This window comes from Rana temporaria, chromosome 3, assembly GCF_905171775.1.
Source record: "Rana temporaria chromosome 3, aRanTem1.1, whole genome shotgun sequence".
NCBI lineage: Eukaryota > Metazoa > Chordata > Amphibia > Anura > Ranidae > Rana > Rana temporaria.
In genome coordinates, this window is record NC_053491.1 from 32,333,909 (window position 1) to 32,355,839 (window position 21,931).

Genomic DNA, 21,931 nt, shown 5'->3' on the forward strand with positions numbered 1-21,931 from the left:
ACTCTTCTCCACATTCTATGGTCCTGTAAAAGTTTATTTAAACTTTGGAGGAAATTCTCTGCATTTATCTTAAAAGTAATCGCTACACCTTGCACTCCTTTCCTTACACTAGTACTGCTTAATTTTGGCATTGAAAACTTGTCACGTGACAGGAGACATGTTGCTCCTCGTATTTTGCTGGCAGCTGGGTTAGTTAATGAGAAATTGTAAATCAGTTCATGTTTCTTCTCCTTTTGAAATGATAGACTTAGTACAAACTCATTCCTCATATGAGCTTATGATGGATACTAGTGTAGGAAAGTATACACAATTTGCCTTGAAAATTGGAACCCTGGACTAGCTTGTACAAAACCACCCAATATATTGATTAATGAGTGAGTGAGTAACTTGTATAGCGCTACAATTGCGAACTAAATTGCATCAAGGTGCTTTGCATCCAGTGTCGTCCTGATCCTTCAGAAGAGGTGGGTCTTTCATTTTTTCCTAAAAGCCCAAATGGTTTTCTTCCATGCGGATGGTCGTGGGTAGAGCGTTCCAGAGCTGCGGTCCTTGGACTGCAAATCTTCGTTCTCCCTTAGATTTGTAGCGGGATTTGGGGGTTTGGAGGAGGTTTTGGGTGGTTGACCGGAGCACGCGATTGGTGACGTAGGGTTTTATTTTCTCACTTAAGTATTGAGGAGCGTTTCCTTGTGCGCATTTGTGAGTGAGGCAGAGGGTCTTGAATGTGACCCGATCCTTTACGGCTAGCCAGTGGAGGGACCTCAAGACCGGGGAGACTGGTTCCCACAGTTTTTTACCTGTTACCAGTCTGGCTGCAGTGTTCTGGACGACTTGTAGATGCAAAATCTGGTATTTGGGTAGTCCTAAGTAGAGGGAGTTTGCGTAGTCAAGTCGGGAAATGATGATTGTTCCGGGATGAAGGGGATGAGTCTACGCAGCAGGAGGAGAAGATGGTGAGAACCGCTGACTACTGATCCTATTTGTACGTCCATAGTCATGTCTGAGTCAAAGATGACTCAGAGGCTTTTGACTTTGTTGCTTGGGGTGATGGTTTGTCCAAGGATGGTGGGTGGTGTCTATGTGATCCTAGAGTTAGATTTCCGATTTGCGTGAAGGATAAGAAGTTCTGTTTTGGATCCATTGAGTTTGAGGGAGCTTTCCGTCATCCAATTATCGATCAGAGTGAGGCATTTTCCTAGTTCATGATATTGGTCTTTTTTGTTGGTGACTCGAAAGTAAAGTTGCGTCATCAGCTTAAGAGTGGTAGCGCAGGTCCTGTTTGCTGATGATTTTGAGGAGTGGGCGGATGTAAATGTTGAAGAGTACAGGCGAAAGGGGTGATCCTTGAGGGACTCTGCATGTAATGGTATGTGATTCTGATTAATGACAATTTTATGCTCAGATGTACCTATATTGCTAATGGTTGTACCCCTTTTCACAACATACCTTTATTTTGAACAAGCATCATCTTATCTTACACTGAATTATTTCCCAATAGGATTTCATATTTGTAAAAATGTTTGGCCCATAATACCATTGGTATTGAGCTCCATGGTGGATTTTGATGGACGCACAAACTTTCTAAATTCTACCTGTTTGCTAATCTAATCTTTGAAAAACTCTCAATAAGGATAATGTTGAAGAAAAGCAATACAGATTTTTTACATGCCATTAACTTTTGAAATAAAGCAAATTTTCAATATGTCCATCTCATCAAAATCAGTCATACTAAGAAGGTTAGCACTTAAGGCTCATTTAGTTAATTAATGGCACTGATCACTGTTAACAATGTCTTCACAAGCTGTAGCGATGATATTTTCGAAAAAGCCTAAAGGATAATGAGACCGTGTGGATACTTCATTTTCTTCCAAATGTCTCTGCAGAATAGATTTAATTCCTTGACCCTATCAACTTTCCTAATGTCAAATCCAAAAAGATATACATTTCAGGTAGTCATACAGGTTTTACAAACCTTGATATCTCGACTATACTTAAATCCCACTGTTCCTATTAAACTTCAAGACTGCAGGTCTTTCCAGACTGTTTTTATGAACTCTTTCAGTGGCTCCCAGTTGTGTCTGTCTGGCTCCTGACTTCAACATAATGGTACTCACCGCATGGGGGATCAATCAGTATTTACCAGTCTTTACTCCCAGATGTTTTACATCCATTCCTATATTTGGCTTTGTTCAAAAACAATTTTTTTTTTATAAAAAACGTGTTCATAAAAATAATATTTTGGGTTTTTCTTCCGAAACGCGTTCAGTATAGGGGTAGTGTAAGCAACATTTTCACTAGCTTGTTATGTATTTAATTAAATAAATAAATAACGAAATAAATCTATCTATCTATATAAAACAAATCAAAATAAAATCTGTGCTAATAGTGAAAATCACAAATTAAGCTGCTGAGCACAATGTCCTGACACCTGACATAAAATACAGAATACAAATAGTGCAGCACTAAAATAAATCAAAATAACACCATGTTGTAAGCTAATACATCTTAAAAAGTGAATTTTAACAAATAGAAATTTGGTATAATTATATATATATATATATATATATATATATATATATATATATATATATATATATATATATATATATATATATATATATATATATATATAAGATTTGTAGGGTGAGGTGCACATCGGTCCCAGCTGGTAGTGCTAGCAATCAAGCCTTCCCACTGGCTTGTATATAGAAAAAATAGCGGAGGGATTGCTGCACTTAAAAACCCTTTATTTGTGGAAATTCATCCATAAGACATTGTGACAGGAAGTCAGGTAAATATGTGAATGTTGTCACTGATGGGACATACATTTCTGCCTTGTTTAGACGATACACAGATTGTTATCGGGCGTCGGCTACAAACGTAGCCAGAGGAAGGCTAAAGGCCGTTGAAAAGCTTCAGCTGTTCAGAATGAAGCAATCAAGGCCTTTATAAGTAGCCAGAGGATTGCCACTTTGTTGCTGCACCATTCCTAAGGCTTTGTGAGTAGGAGAGCAGCGTACTGAAAGTCTCCTGTTGAGGTGAGGAGACCATTGGTTTTTCTGTGTTAACAAAATCAAAAGACTATTGTTTTCTGCTGTATGACCAATACTGTCTGCCCAGCGCTAGGCTGAGCCAGGCTCCATAGATAGGTTCCTGTGTGGAAGGTAGATGCCCAGAGTGGCTAGGATTTATTTTATGTTGATTTTGTTTATGCTGTTTGGATGCTTGCAATTGTTTTCCAGCAAGATGGAAAAATAAACCAGAAACTTTGTTTTCAACCGTCTTCGACTGCCAGTCTGTATAAACTCAGTGTGTGGTGAACCCATCCAAGGGGTCACACACCCCGCTACCGAGCTAACCCCTCACAACATCAAAAATACATAATTTATATAGTCAGGCAGACATGTGTGAGTGTGAGTGTGAAAGCAGCCTAACTGACACTTTTGACACTTTTTGGGGGCCAGTGACACTAAAACAGTGATCATTGCTTAAAATATGCACTGTTACTTTACTCATGACACTGGCAGGGAAGGGGTTATCAGGGGCAAAGGGTTAAATGTGTTCCCTGGGAGTGATTTCTAACTGTGGGGGGAGGTGCTTTGACTGGGGGAATGTAAAGATCTGTGTTCCTGTTTAGCAGGAACACAGGATCAGCACATTCCCCTCTCACAGAACGGTGATCTGCCTTGTTTACATAGGCACTCTTTTACGATTGATGGGTCCCTGTAGGCATTGTGTCCACTGTACCCGCTGATTGGCTCCCGCTGTGTCCTATCACAGCGGGAGTGGGTCACCGGCGGCACGCATGTGCGCCCCAGACCTGGAGCTGTCAGATTACATACCAGGTACGTGATCTGGCTAGGGTTGCCACATCATCCCCTTAATCCAGGACACAGATTAATTACACAGATTTAATTACCACCTTAATCAGCCACAGAACCTGTGTAATTAATTAATAGGTGTCCTGGATTAAAGGGATGATGTGGCAACCCTAGATCTGACACAGAGCGGCCGCCCTGCCGCAGTATATCTATGGTCGGCAGTCGCTAAGCGGTTAAAGTAACGCAGTGTCAAATCTCAAAATATGGCCTGGTCCTTAAAGGGGGATAAAAAGGCAACATTTATTTACTAAAATTTAGGATCGTGGAGACTAAATATGACATTCAAACCCTTTTGTATGAAATATGAGCGGGGCCTTACTGCACTGAGTCCTCCTGTGGCTTTCAGTTTTGTATCTGGAAGTATGGCTCTACTATTCCCACATCCTGAAATTCATATTGATAACCTGCTCCAGTCTCTGAGTTTCATCTCTTATTCTGCACAGTTTACTGTAAATGACTTGCATGTAGCTTTAGGAATATGGAACAACGCAGGGACAGACAAATGACCTTTTCTGTACTGTACAGTATGTGGCAAACTGACGTCCAGCTGATCTCATTCTTATTTCAATTTACCGTTCTCTTAATCACAACCCAAACCCCATACTCAGAAACCATTTCCTTTCGTCTCAGATATGAAAAACAAGATGTCTTGTTGTTTTCATCTTTGCTTGCAATTACAACTGATACAGGCATGTTCCATACAAATTCACGGAAAGACCATGCCCTAGGAATGAATATTTTAGTGTTGGATTCCATTAATACATTTTGATGAAAAAAGTGAAAACTATATAATGGGGGTTATTTACGAAAGGCAAACCCACTTTGCACTACAAGTGCAAAGTGCACTGTAATTTGCACTGAAAGTGCACTTGGAAGTGCAGTCGCTGTAAATCTGAGGTGTAGATCTGGAATGAGGGGAAGCTTATTTTCCATGCATGTCCCTCTCAGATCTACAGCGACTGCACTTCCAAATGCACTTGCAGAGCAATTTCAAGTGCACTTTGCACTTGTAGTTTGGACTTGTAGTGCAAAGTGGATTTGACTTTCGTAAATAACCCCCAATGTATGATCTAATGAATGAAGTATTATCCTATTCACTGACCAATACCATTTATTGGTTAAATATTTTTCTTTATGCTTTACTGGTAAGGCCCCTTTCACACTGGGGCGGGAGCCACGGTGGCGGTATAGCGCCGCTAAAAATAGCGGCGCTATACCGTCGGATTTGCCGCAGGATTCGGCCGCTAGCGGTGCTGTATTTACCCTCGCTAGCAGCCGATAAAGAATTAATACCGCCCGCAATGCGCCTCTGCAGAGGCGCATTGCGGGCGGTATTGCTGCAGTTTCCCATTGTTTTAAATGGGAAGGAGCAGTGAAGGAGCGGTATACACGCTGCTCCTCTCACCGCTTCAAAGATGCTTCAAAGATGCTACTGGCAGGAGATTTTTTTCTCTCCCGCCAGCGCATCGCCTCAGTGTGAAAGCCCTCGGGCCGAGTGTTCCCAGCACACAACGGGGGACGGACAGGATGCCAGAGAAAAACCCGTCTTTTGCCTGTGACGTGTGGCCGGAAGTGGGTGCAAATACCTGTCTTTAGACAGGTATCTGCACCCCCCTCCCCCCTGAAAGTTGTCAAATGTGACACCGGAGGGGGCCGATCAGCGCGACTTCACTTTAGGGTGGAGATCCGCTTTAATGTGATTTTTTAAACCACTTGACCTTTGCAAGATTTAACCCCCTTCATGACCAGGTCACATCTTGCGATACAGCACTGTGTTACTTTAACTGACAATTGCGTGGCCGTGTGACAATGTACCCAGATAAAATGTATGTCTTTTTTCGCACAAATAGAGCTTTCTTTCTTTTTTTTTGTCCCAAAACGGGGCTGCTAATACATTTAGTTGTGCTAGGTGGTAGCTATTGTGGCTGATTTGTAGTACTGTATTTTGATCAAATGGGTTTCTCCTAAGCCTGGGTTTAACTGTGGTTCCTCCCTTTTGTCAATAGGTGGCACTGTTACCTTTAGCATTGGTGTTATGAATGACAGAGAATGCAGGTTTTGAGTGTGTATACTTTTCTTTGCCAATCAGCAGGAGTTTCTTTGGCCGCTGAGGATGCTGGGAGAAGGTATTTATTTGGAGGAGGTCAGATCTGGGTTCTTTCCACCCAGACTGCGGTCTGGGTGGGTGTGTGAGGAGCAGCTGCGGAGGTGTAGGCCTGAACCCTGAGCCCTAACCATGTGTTTAGGGGCTCTGTCGAAGAGAGCCTGGTCGAGGCATGAGAGAGGAAATTGCCAGAGGGTCAACACCTCTTGTTGCCTCTTGTTGCCGGTGGCATGCTGTAAAGGAAGGAGTTCTGAGGAAGTACCAGAGGAGACTCTTCATAAACCGGGGACTATGAAATGGCTGGGGAAGCTTCAGTAGAGAACTCATCCGAGGAAATTCAGTGGGATGCTTAGTTTGTTGCCATAGGAGACAGCTGTTGCTATGAAATACAGATGGCTGGGTCCAGTTTTAATGCTGTTTTTCTGTATTGCTGTCTACCTTTTTTAACATTTTGTCTGAGGAGTCTGCCGGTCTGCTAATTTGCTATTGCCTAAGGGTGTTCTGTGCCCTACCCCTCTCGCCCACAGTTCCTGTCAAGAGAAATAAAAATCTCTTTGTTAATTTCTAAAAGTGACTGGCGTCCACCTTTCCACCTTGCACAACATCCACCATACCTAACCTGTCCTGTGCCCTGGGGGGGAATGTCGACCCTTCCAGGCCTCTGAAGGCTGGGGAGGGCACACCATTAGTTTCAATCTTTTTTATTAAAAAAGTATGTAAACAAGAACTACAAAGATGATAAATTAATATCTGAAAACGAATCATATCAAAAAGACATGCCAGATAAGTATCAACATATGTGGAAGGATATAACATCAAACAGATTCCAGAGATTTTTGGAGCGCCACACTATGTAATTTGGGCTTTTATAATGCTTTTAAGTCATCCAAAATACATTCTAAAGAACAATATTTAGAGTGACTAGAGTTAGACACTGCCCAACCCATATTAGATGTAGTAGAGGTATGAAAACCCTAGATATCATGGCAGCTAGATCAGAGCAACTCCACTGAGGAACGCAAGAGTGGGGAAGTGGCAGTCATTGCCAAGCAGGTACCTTGAGAAATTGTATATAAAAGGGTAGGCAAAATATTGAAAACTAAAAACGAAACAACCAAAAATTGGACACAATATAATTGAATATTGCAAAATTTCTTTGTGGGGAGCTGTTCCACTAAGTTTCAGTATTGGGGTGTCCTATCCCAAGAGGCAGAGAAGACATGCCCCCTGAGCGAGGACCAAGGATACCAACTAGAATCCTATCCCCCCAAATAGAGCATTCTTTTGGTGGTATTTGATCAACTCTGAGTTTTTCATATAAACAAAAATAGCCGACCATTTTGAAAAAAAAAAAAGACACAGTGGCCCGGATTCAGAAACAATTTACATCGCGTATCTATTGATACGCCACGTAAATTCTAGCTTGCGACGGCGTATCTTCTTTCTGTATTCAGAAAGCAAGATACGCCACAATTTGGCTAAGATACGACTGACGTAAGTCTCTTACGCCGTGGTATCTTAGTTGCATATTTATGCTGGCTGCTAGGTGGCGCTACTGGAGATTTATGCATAGAATATGCAAATTAGGTAGATACGCCGATTCAGAAACGTATGTCCGCCCGGCGCATTTTTATACGTCGTTTATGTAAGGCTTTTTCCGGCGTAAAGTTACCCCTGCTATATGAGGCGTATCCAATGTTAAGTATGGACGTTGGGCCAGCGTCGAATTTAGCGTCGTTTACGTTGTTTGCGTAAGTCGTTTGCGAATAGGGCTTTGCGCAAGCTACGTTCACGTCGAAACCAATGAGGCTTTGCAGCATAATTTGGAGCATGCGCACTGGGATACATCCACGGATGGCGCATGCGCCGTTCGTTAAAAACGTAATTTACGTGGGATCCTCTGGTTTGCTTATCCTTCCTCTCTGGTCCCCACACACCTCCCACTATATTGCTTTCCTGCTGCACATCACATGTGACATTGCTAGATTCTCCTGCTCTGATATGCAACCCCGCTGCTCCACTCTGCACACCAAATGTGAAGTGTGCACGAGAAACTTCCAGAATATATACACACAAACTAAAAGTGGCTGCTGATGATGTCTTTCTGGTTTGCTTGTTGGTTTCCCAGTGCATCCTGGGATGTCTCACACCTGCTATACCTACAAAACAAAGCAAAGCTAAAGCTGAATAAAATATATTTATTTGTAAAACATTTTGAAAACCATTTATCATTTTCCTTCCACTTCACAATTACCATATATACTCAAGTATAAGCCGAGTTTTTCAGCACATTTTTTCTGCTGAAAATGCCACCCAATGCTTATACTTGAGTCACCTTGTTGTGCCTGATCTCCCGGAATTTTGGGACCTGGTACCAGCCAGCCGTAGGTCCCCTGGACCCCAAACTGGCACACATATAGCCCCACTCTTCCTCTACAAGTGAGCAAAGTTTGCTGTCTGATGGACCTACGGTGGGGGAGCACCGATTTTTCAAAGCCGGGCATCCCTTTTATATACTCCCATGTTAAACGTAAGTCTAGTCATGGACCCAGTGAGGCATGGGCACATTGAGGCACAGTGAGGCATGGGCACAGTGAGACATGGGCACAGTGAGGCATGGGCACAGTGAGGCATGGACACAGTGAGACATGGGCACAGTGAGACATGGGCACAGTGAGGCATGGGCACAGTGAGGTATGCACATGGACACAGTGAAGCAAAGTGAGGCACAGTGAGGCATGCAGATGGACACCCTTGGCTTATACTCGAGTCAATACGTTTTCCCAGTTTTTTTGTGGTAAAATTAGGTGCCTCTGCTTATATTCGGTCGGCTTATACTCGAGTATATACGGTATGTGCCACTTTGTGTTGGTCTATCACATAAAGTCCCAATAAAATATATTTACAGTTTTGGTTGTAACATGACAAAATGTGGAAAATTTCAACAGGTAGGAATACTTTTTCAAGGCACTGTACTCCTTTATAATGTTTTTAATATTCAGCCTAAAATTCCAGCAAGTTTAGTATTTTTTTTTATGAAAAACCATAGTATACATTCTAAAATCGGTTTATTCTAAATAATAACAAGATTTTTCACTCTAATGTATGCAGTAACAGAATGCGCTCTACAATTCCAAAAACCTGCAGTACCTAGTTTTATTTTAATATAGAATATTTTAAGTACAGCCTGTAAGTAGAAAAGTCTGGGTACATTTTGCAGCTTACGTTTCGGAACGCCTAGCTGCCATATTGATGTTCATTCATAATGTCATAAGAGGATTATGATATTTTCTGTGGTTAGTTTATTTATATAGATACCCATCGATATTCATCTTATTTCTACCAGTTACAATGAACAGCGATGTTCTATAAACATCAAACTCTCTGCATCCCTTTAGAGTTTATGACTTACAGTGCCCAAGGCACCATTATCACGTCAGCCATCAGTCACCAGTTATGATGGGCCCTGTCTCGACATTTAACTGTAATGGATGGGAGATTTTTCAAAATAAGTTTATTTTCCCAGCTGTGGCATTAAATTTTCTTTATAACTATTTACTTCATGTCTCTCTTCTCCTTCTGTTATTTATCCCCTTGTGGATGTATCTTCAGACTGGCGGCTCAGTGGGTCATTTGGGTGAAATATTTCCTAGTATTGCGGTTGGAGGAAATGAATCATATTTATAACGCAAGTTACATTAATACTGGGATTAAGACCCATAGATATGGTCTTATAAAGAAGACTTGGTGATAGATTACATGTTGTGATCATTATCAGTAGTGGACCAAAGCACCAATGCCCCCAAGGTCAATATAGAATACTGAGCCTACTAGTTCCTTTAGGCCTCGTACACCTGACCGAGAAACTCAGCGGGTGAAACACATAGTTTTGCTCGTCGAGTTCCTTGTGAAGCCGTCGAGAAACTCGACAAGCCAATTTTCTCCATTCCCATCAAGGAAATAGAGAACATGCTTTATTTTTGGCTCGTCGAGTTTCTCGACAGTTTCCTCTATGAAAATGTACACACGACCGGTTTCCTCGGCAAAAAAATATCTCCCAGCAAGTTTCTTGCTGTTTTTTGCCGAGAAACTCGGTCGTGTGTACAAGGCCTCACTGGTAAGAGGAGAACCTAGACCTGAGCTCCCAACTGTCTACTAAATTATCTATGGTTCTCTTGGTTTTAAAGCAGAGGTCCACACAAAAAGTGAACCTCCGCTTTTCAGAACCCTCCCCCCCTCCGGTGTCACATTTTCCACCTTTTAGGGGGAGGGGGGTGCAGATACCTCTATAATACAGGTATTTGCACCGACTTCTGGGCATAGATAGCCACAGAATTTGCGGGTATCTATGCCACTTCCCGTTTCCCTGCTGTCTTCCCTGCTGAACACCAGTTCCCAGAACACATCGGTTCCCTACTCGCGCATGTGCAGTAGGGAACCGGGCAGTGAAGCCACAGCGCTTTACTTCCTGAATCCCTCACAGAGGATGGAGGTGGGGCAGCCGAGAGACCCGCAATTGCTCGTCTTCTGCTGCCGACATCGTGGGCACCCTGGATAGGTAAGTGTCCATATATTTTTATTTTAGGTGGGCCTCCGCTTTAAGGGGTTATGTAACTAACAGGTAAGTGAAAGAAAACATTGGGGGTTATTTGCGAAAGGCAAATACACTTTGCACTACAAGTGCAAACTACAAGTGCAAAGTGCACTTGAAATTGCACTAAAAGTCGCTGTAAATCTGAGGGGAAGATCTGCTGATTTTATCATCCAATCGTGTGCAAGCTAAAATGCTGTTTTTTTTATTTTCCTTGCATGCCCCCCTCAGATCTACAGCGACTGCACTTCCAAGTGCACTTTGCGCTTGTAGTTTGCACTTGTAGTGCAAATTGGATTTGCCTTTAGTAAATAACCCCCATTGCCTCTATTTTCTTGGTTATATGTACTGACCAATGGTTTCCTCTTCTGTGGGACAAGTCCAATGTCCCTCAAGCAATCTGAAGCCAGGAATGTGCAATATAGTTTCCACTACAAGGCAAAGAAAGTGGTTGGCACCAATACACAGGGTTGATCACTGATTCAGGTCAATTGCTGTTAAAATGCTTGCAAACCCTTACATATCCCCAGTGAAGTAACTGGACTCAGGCGATCCACAGGTATGAAACAAACCCTCCTACATAAGTTGTGCCTGTATATCTGCGGTCTTCTCTTCGCTACATCCGTTCAAAATGCTAAAAAACAAATGGAACGTAACAAATGAAAATAATTAAAAATAATAAATAACAATAATAATAATTAAAAAAACTTTGTATTATTATTATTTATTAACAATTGGTTCTGTTTCGTTTGTTTAGATGCAGTATTTGTTTTTCCGGATAATTTGTAACTTCGGATACATTCATATTTGTTACGTTTACTAACAGTCAAATTTGAAAGGAAATTCCAATACCTATAATTTAATAATTAGTTATTATTAGTTAGTTATGTAGTTATTATTTAGAATTTTAGGATTTTCGTTCTTTCAATTTTTCGAATTTTCTTTCCTTTTTTCAGATTTTCGAATTTACGAATTTTCAAATTTAAGAAATTCGGAATTTTCGAATTTATGAATGTTTGAATTTACGTATTGCAATCATAACAAATGACTCGAAAAAAAATTAAATAAAAACAAACAATTTTTTCAGCACATGTCTATTATGGGGTCTGCCAACATGTTTTGCGATAGTCACCGCTTCCTCAAGGCTTAATTCTCTGTATGTGAATCAAAAACCTTTTCAAATATTGGATGTGTTCAGGTTAAGGGGAGACCAAAAAGTAAGATGCTTCACCTTACTGATATAGGGTATGTATAAGACTTGATCATGAAAATATGTAACGTATGGTGCCCGCATAGAGGGGTAACACCAACACATCTGTTTAATCTTTAATGGATGCTATTCAAGCTAAACACTCACAAACATGTGGGTCACCAATAGGGATTAATGCAACCCACAGCAAAGAGAATTAAGTATCAAGTCCATTGTATATAAGAAAGTCTATATCGACACCTAGAGCGCCATAGAGCTCAACAGATGGGGTGTGTCTGGGTCTTCTAAGAGCCACTAATCCAGCAGGTATGGAATTTAGGTTAGATTCCCATTTGAAGAGAGTTGTTGATTTGTAAAAGGACTGCTTCTCTTGCATAAGGTTGTAGAACAGTGAGATACCTTTGTTAATGGGTTTCGGGGCAGTGTAAAATTGCCATATTTTAAGAGGGAGATGTAGATCTGGAATAGGGTATGTGCCCAGGAAGTGCAATATACAAGCACCTGGGAAGTGAATATTTCTTGGCAGGTTGTACTCGGTTATTAGTCGCTCTACAGAATTGACTAATGCCTCGTACACACGATCGGAAATTCCGACAGCAAAAGTCCGATGTGAGCTTTTGAATGGAAATTCCGACTGTGTGTATGCTCCATCGGACTTTTTCTGTCGGAATTTCCGCCAACAAAAGAATGAGAGCCAGTTTTCAAATTTTCAGACGGAAAAAACTTCCGATGAAAAAAGTCAGACGGAATTTTTTCATCGGATATTCCGACTGTGTGTGGGCCCCATCAGACTTTTTTTCGCTGGAGTTTAGAAATAGAACAGGTTTTATTTTTTTCCGATTAAAGAAAATCCTATCGGAAATTATGATCGTCTATGTGGATCTCCAATGGAGAAAAAAACATGCATGCTCAGAATCAAGTCGACACATGCTCAGAAGCATTGAACTTAATTTTTCTTGGCTCGTGGTAGTGTTTTACATCACCGCGTTTTGGACGGTCGGAATTTAGTTTAACAGTGTGTATGCAAGACAGCTTGAACGGAATTCCGACTAAAAATTCCATCGGATTTTATCCCATCGGAAATTGTGATCATGTGTACAGGGCATTATGCTCAGTAACAAATAGGTGCTTCTAGATGGATCTACAAACATGTTGTGAGCAAATGTTTTAACTAACGAACAAATAATCCATGCATAATATCTTCCAAACAACAAAAATGTATTTATTTAATTGAGGTTCGGATATTTGTGATACAATAGCATCTTAACCACTTCAGCCCTGGAAGGATTTTCCCTCTTCTTGACCAGGCCATGTTTTGCAATACGGCACTGCTTCGCTTTAATTGACAATTGCGCGGTAGTGCGATACAAAATGTATGTCCTTTTTTTCCCTCAAATAAAGCTTTCTTTTGGTGGTATTTGATCACCTCTGCGGATTTTATTTTTTGTGCTATAAACAAAAAAAGAGCTGAAGGGTCTGGAATGGATATTTGGGGGGAACCCCACGTAATTTTTTTTAAATTTGTCGCGGGTTTCCCCTTAATATCCATACCAGACCTGAAGGGCCTGGTAATTAAATTTGGGGGAACCCAACGCATTTTCTTTTTTTTTTTATGAATGACTTTTCTCTGTATTGCCTGGAGCCGAAAATTCATTATAGCCGCGAGTGATTTTAAATTACCTTTTTTCCTTCAGAAATGACATTTTGTGCAGGGACTGTTCTAAGCACAGGAAACATGCACTACTTCACAGACATACTATACACCCCCCTAGGTACGAAATTTAAAGGAATATTTCACTTTTATTGTTTTACTGCAGTTTTTAAAACTTTTTTTTGCATTGATACATGTCCCAGGTCCCCAAACACTTTTTAGGACAATAACTTGCATATTAGCCTTTAAAATTAGCACTTTAGATTTCAAACGTTCGAGTCCCATAGACTTTAATAGGGTTCTAAAGTTCACACAAACTTTTGGTCTGTTCGCAGGTTCTGGTGCGAACCGAACAGGGGGGTGTTCGGCTCATCCCTAGTGATCAGTTATGACACCAGCCATTGGATGGCGTGACAGTTTGGTTGCGAGCACAACCTATGGGAGTGTTACATTTCCAACACGTGCCAGAGATTAAACTGTTTTATTGATGGCTTTACTTTCGCTTAAAGTATGATTAAAATAAAAAGAAAAAAAGAAATCCTGGCAGAAAAATAAAGTTTCATTAAATTGAAGACAGCACAGGAAAGCCATTTCAGGCTTTTGCTTCATATTTAATATCAAGAAAAGATCTTTCCAATAGGTTTTCTTTCACCCTTGAATGCCATTCACAACGGCTTGAACTGTTCATTTGTAGCTACTGTGATAACATCACAAAAAGCAAATAAAACCTGTTGTCACCAGCAGTCAATTGTTTTCTTCAACAGCTGCAAACAGCTAGTCATCATTTATATTTGCAACTATCCCTTTAGTTAAAAAAATATACTTTCACCTGAGTTATGTCTTCAAAATGGAAAATAGCTTTCAGAAATATACTTGCAAAATAGTAAAAGCCTAAATCTGGTCATATACTGATCCTGCAGACTGAACAGATCCATCCACAGTCTACGACACATATGAACAAATCTGTAATGCTGATTATTATAATCTGACAGCCATGGATGGCTGCTCTTAGGCTGCATTCACACCTTAGCGCAACCTTTTCGGACCGCGATTTGCCGCAACAAATTGCAGCGTTTTGTACCGCGATTTGCCGCAACAAAACGCGGCGTTTTTAACCCAATGTTTTTTACAGGTCATTGTCGGCTATGCCAAACGCCGAAGCCGCCTGAATCCGCGCGACAAAAAAGGGTCCGGGACTTTTTTATGAGCTTCACGCGATCGGCGTTTCGGCGTTCGGCGTGGAGATGTGAACCATCTCCATAGAGATTAATGTTATTTCTCCCCTCCAGCGTATCTGAGCGTCGCGGTTCAGGCGTTTTGTCGCTCAGGTGTGAATAGAGCCTTAGAATAACAGAACAGTGGCTGTGTTTGATTGGATGCAACCACTCTTTGGCTGATGACCCCTCCTTCCCCCCAGTTTCTTTCTATTATTTGTTCAATTGAAGAATGTGAGGTAGAAGGGCTCTGACAGGGCCACCCACAAAGTGAATTTTGATCAGTTTCTGATGACGCTTGCTGACTGTATGGCCATTTTAAAGCAGAGTTCCACCCAAAAGTGTAACTTCCGCTTTAAGCACTCCTTGCCCCCTTGCATGCCACATTTGGCATGTAATTTTTTTTGGGGGGGGCGTGGGTTCTTTGTTTGAAGGGGACTTCCTGTCCCACTTCCTCCTTCCGCCTAGAGGGCCGCCTAGGCGACTCCTTCTCTCCCCCTAGGCGGCCCCTCCCTCTAGGCGATCTCCTGGGACACGTGACAGGTCTCAGGAGATCGTCATGGCCGGGTGCCCACAGTTCCAATGGAGGCGCCGAGGAGAGGAGGGGGAGATTAGCGGGCCTCCGTGTGGCCGAATCGCTGGGCCGTGGGACAGGTGAGTGGCTGTTTTTTGTACACTTTTTATGGCTGCTGAGTTTTAATAAACTAAAAATAGCCTGAAATTCCGCTTTAAGAATAGTTACAGTGAGGGAAAAAAGTATTTGATTCCCTGCTGATTTTGTATGTTTGCCCACTGACAAAGAAATGATCAGTCTATAATTTTAATAGTTTATTTCAACAGTGAGAGACAGAATAACAAAAATATACAGAAAAACACATTTAAAAAAAGGTATAAATTGATCTGGATTTTAACCACTTAAGACCCGGACCAAAATGCAGCTAAAAGACCAGGCCAGGTTTTGCGATTCGGCACTGCGTCGCTTTAACAGGAAATTGCAATATTTTTTACTTTTTGCTATAATAAATATCCCCCAAAAATATATAAAAAAAATAAATTTGTTCCTCAGTTTAGGCCGATACGTATTCTTCTACATAATTTTGGTAAAAAAAAAAATCGCAATAAGCGTTCATCGGTTGGTTTGCGCAAAATTTATTAGCGTTTACAAAATAGGGGATAGTTTTATTGCATTTTTATAAAAAAAACATTTTTTACTACTAATGGCGGCGATCAGCAATTTTTTTCATGACTGCGACATTATGGCGGACACTTCAGACAATTTTGACACATTTTTGGGACCATTGTCATTTTCACAGCAAAAAATGCAGTTTGGGAGTTAACCACAGGGGGCGCTGAAGGGGTTATGTGTCACCTAATGTGTGTTTACAACTGTAGGGGGGGTTGATCGTTCTTATAGGCAGCGGGAGGGTACGTCCCCACCTCCCGCCCCCATCCGGTGCTTCTCCGGGCTCTCCTGTGCCATCGGGGGCCCGGAGAGCAAATCGGTCAGCGCTGCTGGAAAGCATAGAGATGACTGGTGACCAGATGGTCACCAGTCATCTCTATGACCGTCGGAGTCCCGGGCGCGATGTTATGACGTCACGCCCGGTACCCGGAAGTAAACAAAGCCTTAATCGCGGCTATCGGCATGTGATCAATGATTTTTCTTCACCGATTTCATGCTTGTGAGCCTGGAGAAGAGATGTGGGGTCTTATTGACCCCACATCTCTCCATATAGAGGACCTGTCACACTGATTCCTATTACAAGGGATGTTTACATTCCTTGTAATAGGAATAAAAGTGATCAAAAAAAAAAGTTAAAAAAGTGTAAAAAAACGCCCCTGTCCCCATTATCTCGCACGCAGAAGCGAACACACATGCAAGTCCCGCCCACATATGCAAACGCCGTTCAAACCCCACATGTGAGGTATCGTCGCATGCGTTAGAGCGTGTGCAACAATTCTAGCACTAGACCTCCTCTGTATCTCGAAAATAGTAACCTGTAAAAAATGTTAAAGCGTCATCTATGGAGATTTTTATGTACCGAAGTTTGGCGCCATTCCATGAGTGTGCGCAATTTTAAAGCGTGACATGTTAGGTATCTATTTACTTGGCGTAACATCATCTTTCACATTATACAAAAAAATTGGGCTAACTTTACTGTTTTGTTATTTTTTAATTCATGAAACCATTTTTTTTCCCAAAAAAAAGGCGTTTGAAAAATTATTGCGCAAATACAGTGCGAGAAAAAAAGTTGCAATGACCGCCATTTTATTCCCTAGGGTGTCTGCTAAAATATATATATATATATATATATATATATATATATATATATATATATATATATATATATATATATATATATATATATATATATATATATAATGTGTGGGGGTTCTGATTAATTTTCTAGCAAACAAATTGTGATTTTTACATGAAGGAGAGAGGTGCCAAAATAGGCCCGGTGGACAAGTGGTTAAATGTAATTATTGTTTTTTTTTTTTACTTTGAATTGATTAGGGACCACCCACACAGTGTAATAATAATTGCACCAACAAAAAAAACAGATATGTCACAACTAGCCACTAACTAGCATTTAGCATCTTTCATTGATGATGGTATAAAATATGTGCTGTTATGTATTGCTTTAATTTTTCTCTTCTGTTTCAGTCACAGGTGCTCCCTAAATGGTGAAGATTTAAACAGACAATGGCTCTCCCCAAAGTGCAATCTACAGCCTACTATTTATCATGTGAAGGGATTGCTGTACTATCTAAGCAGCAGTGGTAGAACGCCAATGGTGAGTCACATGTGCTGATTTGTTTAATTCTTTCATTTGTTGGCAGGGGTAAGTTCCTCTAATTGTTGGTATTTCATATTGGAAGAGTTGTGTGGTCATTTTTGGGATCTAAAGTGGATGTAAACCCGATTCATGAAATTTGAGCTGAGCACATATACTGTGGCCCAGATTCTCAAAGGAGTATCTCTGAGTCTGAGCCGTCGTATCTATGGGCCAGATTCACGTAGCCCGGGCGCAACGTAACGTAACCGATTTAGGTTACACCGCCGAAAATTTTCGGGCTAAGTGCCCGATCCACAAAGCACTTACCTGGAAATTTGCGGCAGTGTATCCTAAATCCGTCCGGCGCAAGGCCGGCCAATTCAAATGGGGCGGGTACCATTTAAATTGGGCACGCTCCCGCGCCGGACGTACTGCGCATGCTCCCGACGCAAATTTCCCGACGTGCTTTGCACGAAATTACGACGCGCCGACGTTTTGTGAATCGCGGCGTGAAAAAAAGACTTGCGCCGGGAAAAAAAAATGTAAAAAAAATTCAAAAGCGACGCGGGAAAGACGGGTATACTTTTACATGGTGTACTAATTTTACACTTTGTAAAAGGTGCCCTATCTTTGCGACGGCAAACTAACACTTGCGGCGACTTAACGACGGGAAAAAGTTTCGTGGATCGCCGTAACTGCTAATTTGCATACCCGACGCTGGTTTACGACGCAAAATCCCCCCAGCGGCAGCCGCGGTACTGCATCCTAAGATCCGACAGTGTAAGTCCATTACACCTGTCGGATCTTCTGCCTATCTATGCGTAACTGATTCTATGAATCAGTCGCATAGTTAGAAACAGGGATACGACGGCGTATCAGCAGATACGCCGTCGTATCCCTTTTGTGAATCTGGCCCTATGCGTCTAAATTCTTAGAATCAGTTACGCATAGATTTCTATTCGATCCAACCGGCGTAAGTCTCTTTCGCCATCGGATCTTAACTGCATATTTACGCTGGCCACTAGGGGCGTGTACACTGATTTACGCCTAGAAATATGTAAATCAGCTAGATACGCGAATTCACGAACGTACGCCCGGCCGACGCAGTACAGATACGCCATTTACGTTAGGCTTTTCCCGGTGTAAAGTTACCCCTGCTATATAAGGCGTACATGCGGCTTACCAATGTTAGGTATGGACATCGTTCCCGCGTCTAATTTTAAAAATGTTAAGTTCTTTGCGTAAGTCATTTACGTTCACGTCGAAACCAATACGTCCTTGCGTGGTACTTTGGAGCAATGCACACTGGGATATGTCCACGGACGGCGCATGCGCCGTTCGTAAAAAGTGTCATTTACGTGGGGTCACAAAACATTTACATAACACACGCCCACATCTTCCACATTTGAATTAGGCGGGCTTACGCCAGCCTATTTACGCTACGCCTCCGCAACTTACGGAGCAAGTGCTTTGAGAATACTGCACTTGCACGTCTAATTTGCGGAGACGTAACGTAAATAGGATATGTTACGCCCGCACAAAGATACACCGATCTACGAGAATCTGGGCCTGTATCTGCAGTGTTTTGGTTACATCTCTTTAATGAGCCAAGTCCCATAGCTCTCTCCTGACCAGTTCCTCTGTTATCCGCCTGATAACTCCTGACAAATTATCGGACACTTTAGACAAAAGAAACCTGAATCTTCAGTCTTGGGAGGTTGCTAAAATAGATTAGCAGGGAGCAGGTCCTATTACAAAATAACCTCTGAGAGTATCTGCCTATGATGAGAGGGGATGTGTGCCTTTCCTCCAATCAGCAATGTTAGCTATCTTGGCTGTATGCCCAGACATCACAGGGAGAGAAAACCAGGGAGAGAAAATCTCCTAACACAATCTATACTTTCCGAACAGTATATAAATGTGAAGACAGCAGATATGGATGTAAAACCTATGTAGAGAGAGCTGGTTCATCCCTGTGTATCATCTGAGGCTGTTTACTTCACTGGGTGTATGGAGGGTTTACAGGCACTTTAATGCCTTGTACACACGACGAGAAAACTACCATTTTTTATATTGGTCGTGAAAACCGGTCATGTTCTCCTGATTCCATTAGCCATGGTGCTAAGCATGCTTTTGGCATGCACTAAGTATTAACATTTTCAGAAATGTCCCTTATTGTAAATTACTGGATAAGTGTGCTTTTGGCACGCTTTCTAATTTAATGTTCCCATGTACACAGTACTGACATTTCAGCCTCTCTAAAGCCAGCCTGTGCAATACTCTAGTGGCGGCTGGTGCTCAATTTTTGGGGGAAAGCGCCAGACAAACCTTTGCGTTGGCCTCACCCAAGTCCTAGGCTTGATTTTTTGTATTTCTTCCATTTCCTACATGGTCATCAGGACTGGAATTGAGAGATCTTCCTAGAGAACTAAAAAGACTCTTTTCATAAGGCTGGCTCAAATAAAAGTTGCCAAAAATGTGAACAGATTTCAAGGAAAACATTATTAATTTAACAGAATTTCCACAAAGCATTCATCAGAAGGTACCTACACATACTATTTCCCGGATTCAGAAAGAAGTTACGCTGGCGTATCTATTGATACGCCGCGTAGCTTTTAGGATGCGCCGGCGTATCTTTCTGTATTCAGAAAACAAGATACGCCAGAATTTTGCTAAGATCCGACTGGTGTAAGCCTCTTACGCCGTCGTATCTTAGTTGCATATTTATGCTGGCCGCTAGGTGGCGCTTCCGTAGATTTACACGAGGAATATGCAAATTAGGTAGATACGCCAATTCACAAACGTACGTACGCCCGGCGCATTTTTTTACGTCGTTTACGTAAGGCTTTTTCCGGCGTAAAGTTACCCCTCATAAAGCAGGGGTAAGTCATGTTAGGTATGGACGTCGGAAACGTACGAACAGCGTCGTATTTTACGTCGTTTGCGTAAGTCGTCCGTTAATGGGGCTGTACGTAAGTTACGTTCACATTGAAAGCATTGACTATTTGCGGCATAATTGGGAGCATGCGCACTGGGATACGTTCACGGACGGCGCATGCGCCGTTAGTCAAAAACGTCATTTACGTGGGGTCAGCCTTCATTACCATACAACATGCCCACTGCATGGAAAATTTGTATTTCGCGGGCTTACGCCGGACCACATACGCTACGCCGGCATAACTTAGGGCGCAGGTTCTTTCTGAATACAGAACCTGCCTCACTAAGTTACGGTGGCGTAGCGTATCTGAGATACGCTACGCCCGCACAAATTTACGCCAGACTTTCTGAACCCGGCCCTATATCTTCAAACTAGTCTATAGCATCATGTTTGCTAGGACATCACCTAAACCCCAGGCTCATCTTTTATATAGGCCTTCATTAAAAATTCAACCAATTCAATTCAACACTCCCTACAAAGTACTTATTCTGTTCAGGTGCCATTTTACTGGCCACAGAGTTTTACTAGAGCTGTGACCCGAAGTTGAAGTTGGGGCCCATGTAATAAGTGAGCCCAGATTTGAGTAGCGTACAAGATGCTTTGGACCATTTTAGAGGCATGTGAAGGCATCTTTTGATGTTGGGTTCTGCAAATTTTATTGACTGGCAATCCTTATGCCAGTGTTTCTCAACTGCAGTCCTCAAGGCGCCCTAACAGGTCATATTTTTAGGCTTTCCATTATTTTGTACAGGTGATTTGATCAGTTTCACTGCCTTAGTAATTACCGCAGCTGTTTCATCTGAGGGAACGCCTCAAAACATGACCTGTTGGGGAGCCTTGAGGACTGGAATTGAGAAACACTGCCCTATCCTCATATTGATCAGTGATTCCAAATTAATAATAACTTCTGCAGTGGGGTACAGACTCAAAAAGGTCCCCTTGAGGGGAATCCTGCAGAGCTTAGCCTTGGACGTACTATCCCCCTGACAAGCTATAGCCACAAAGCCCTTTTTGCTGAAACAACTAGGGCTGAGGATCTGGCAGACATACACACTGATTCTGCAGAGGCATCCACAACATATGCCACCCCACAAGAGCATAGGAAAGGACGACCAGCTTGTCACCATTCGGGTCCCTTCCACTATGTGCGCCCCAGGGTATAGTTCCAGGTATCCTTTAGGATTTAAATTCATCCTCTTGTCCATGGCTCTCTCCAAGGTAAGGTCTGTATGCCTGGAAACCTTATAAAAGGCAGCATCTAGTCTGGGGATCTTACAGACTGAAGGACTGTCCTCCACAAAAGGAAACCTGCACTTCAGGGCCCTTGAAAAGGAAGGGTTTCCTTTTTGGATCTTGCCATTCTTTAATGGCTTCCATCAGAACTTTGTGGATTGGGAAACCCTCTTCTTCTGTTCCCCCAGACCCTGATACATCTGGTCATGGAGCGATAGCGGCTTCTTCTCCTGGATTCCCAGGGTGGTATGGATGGCTCCCAAGAGCTAATCCACCTCCTCCAGGAAAAGCTTGTAGCGAGAGAGTCTAGAGGACTCACCATCCAACCC

At 42.1% G+C, this 21,931-nt stretch overlaps 1 protein-coding gene across 1 annotated transcript in view; it reads left to right on the plus strand.

The window, feature by feature from the left end:
* Positions 1–21,931, plus strand: part of AGBL1 (AGBL carboxypeptidase 1) — an 863,343-nt gene that overhangs the window by 461,299 nt on the left and 380,113 nt on the right. Inside the window, exon 19 of the mRNA XM_040341533.1 lies at positions 17,320–17,449. Coding sequence (XP_040197467.1) covers positions 17,320–17,449 — 130 coding nt within the window. The remainder of the gene's footprint in view (positions 1–17,319; positions 17,450–21,931) is intronic.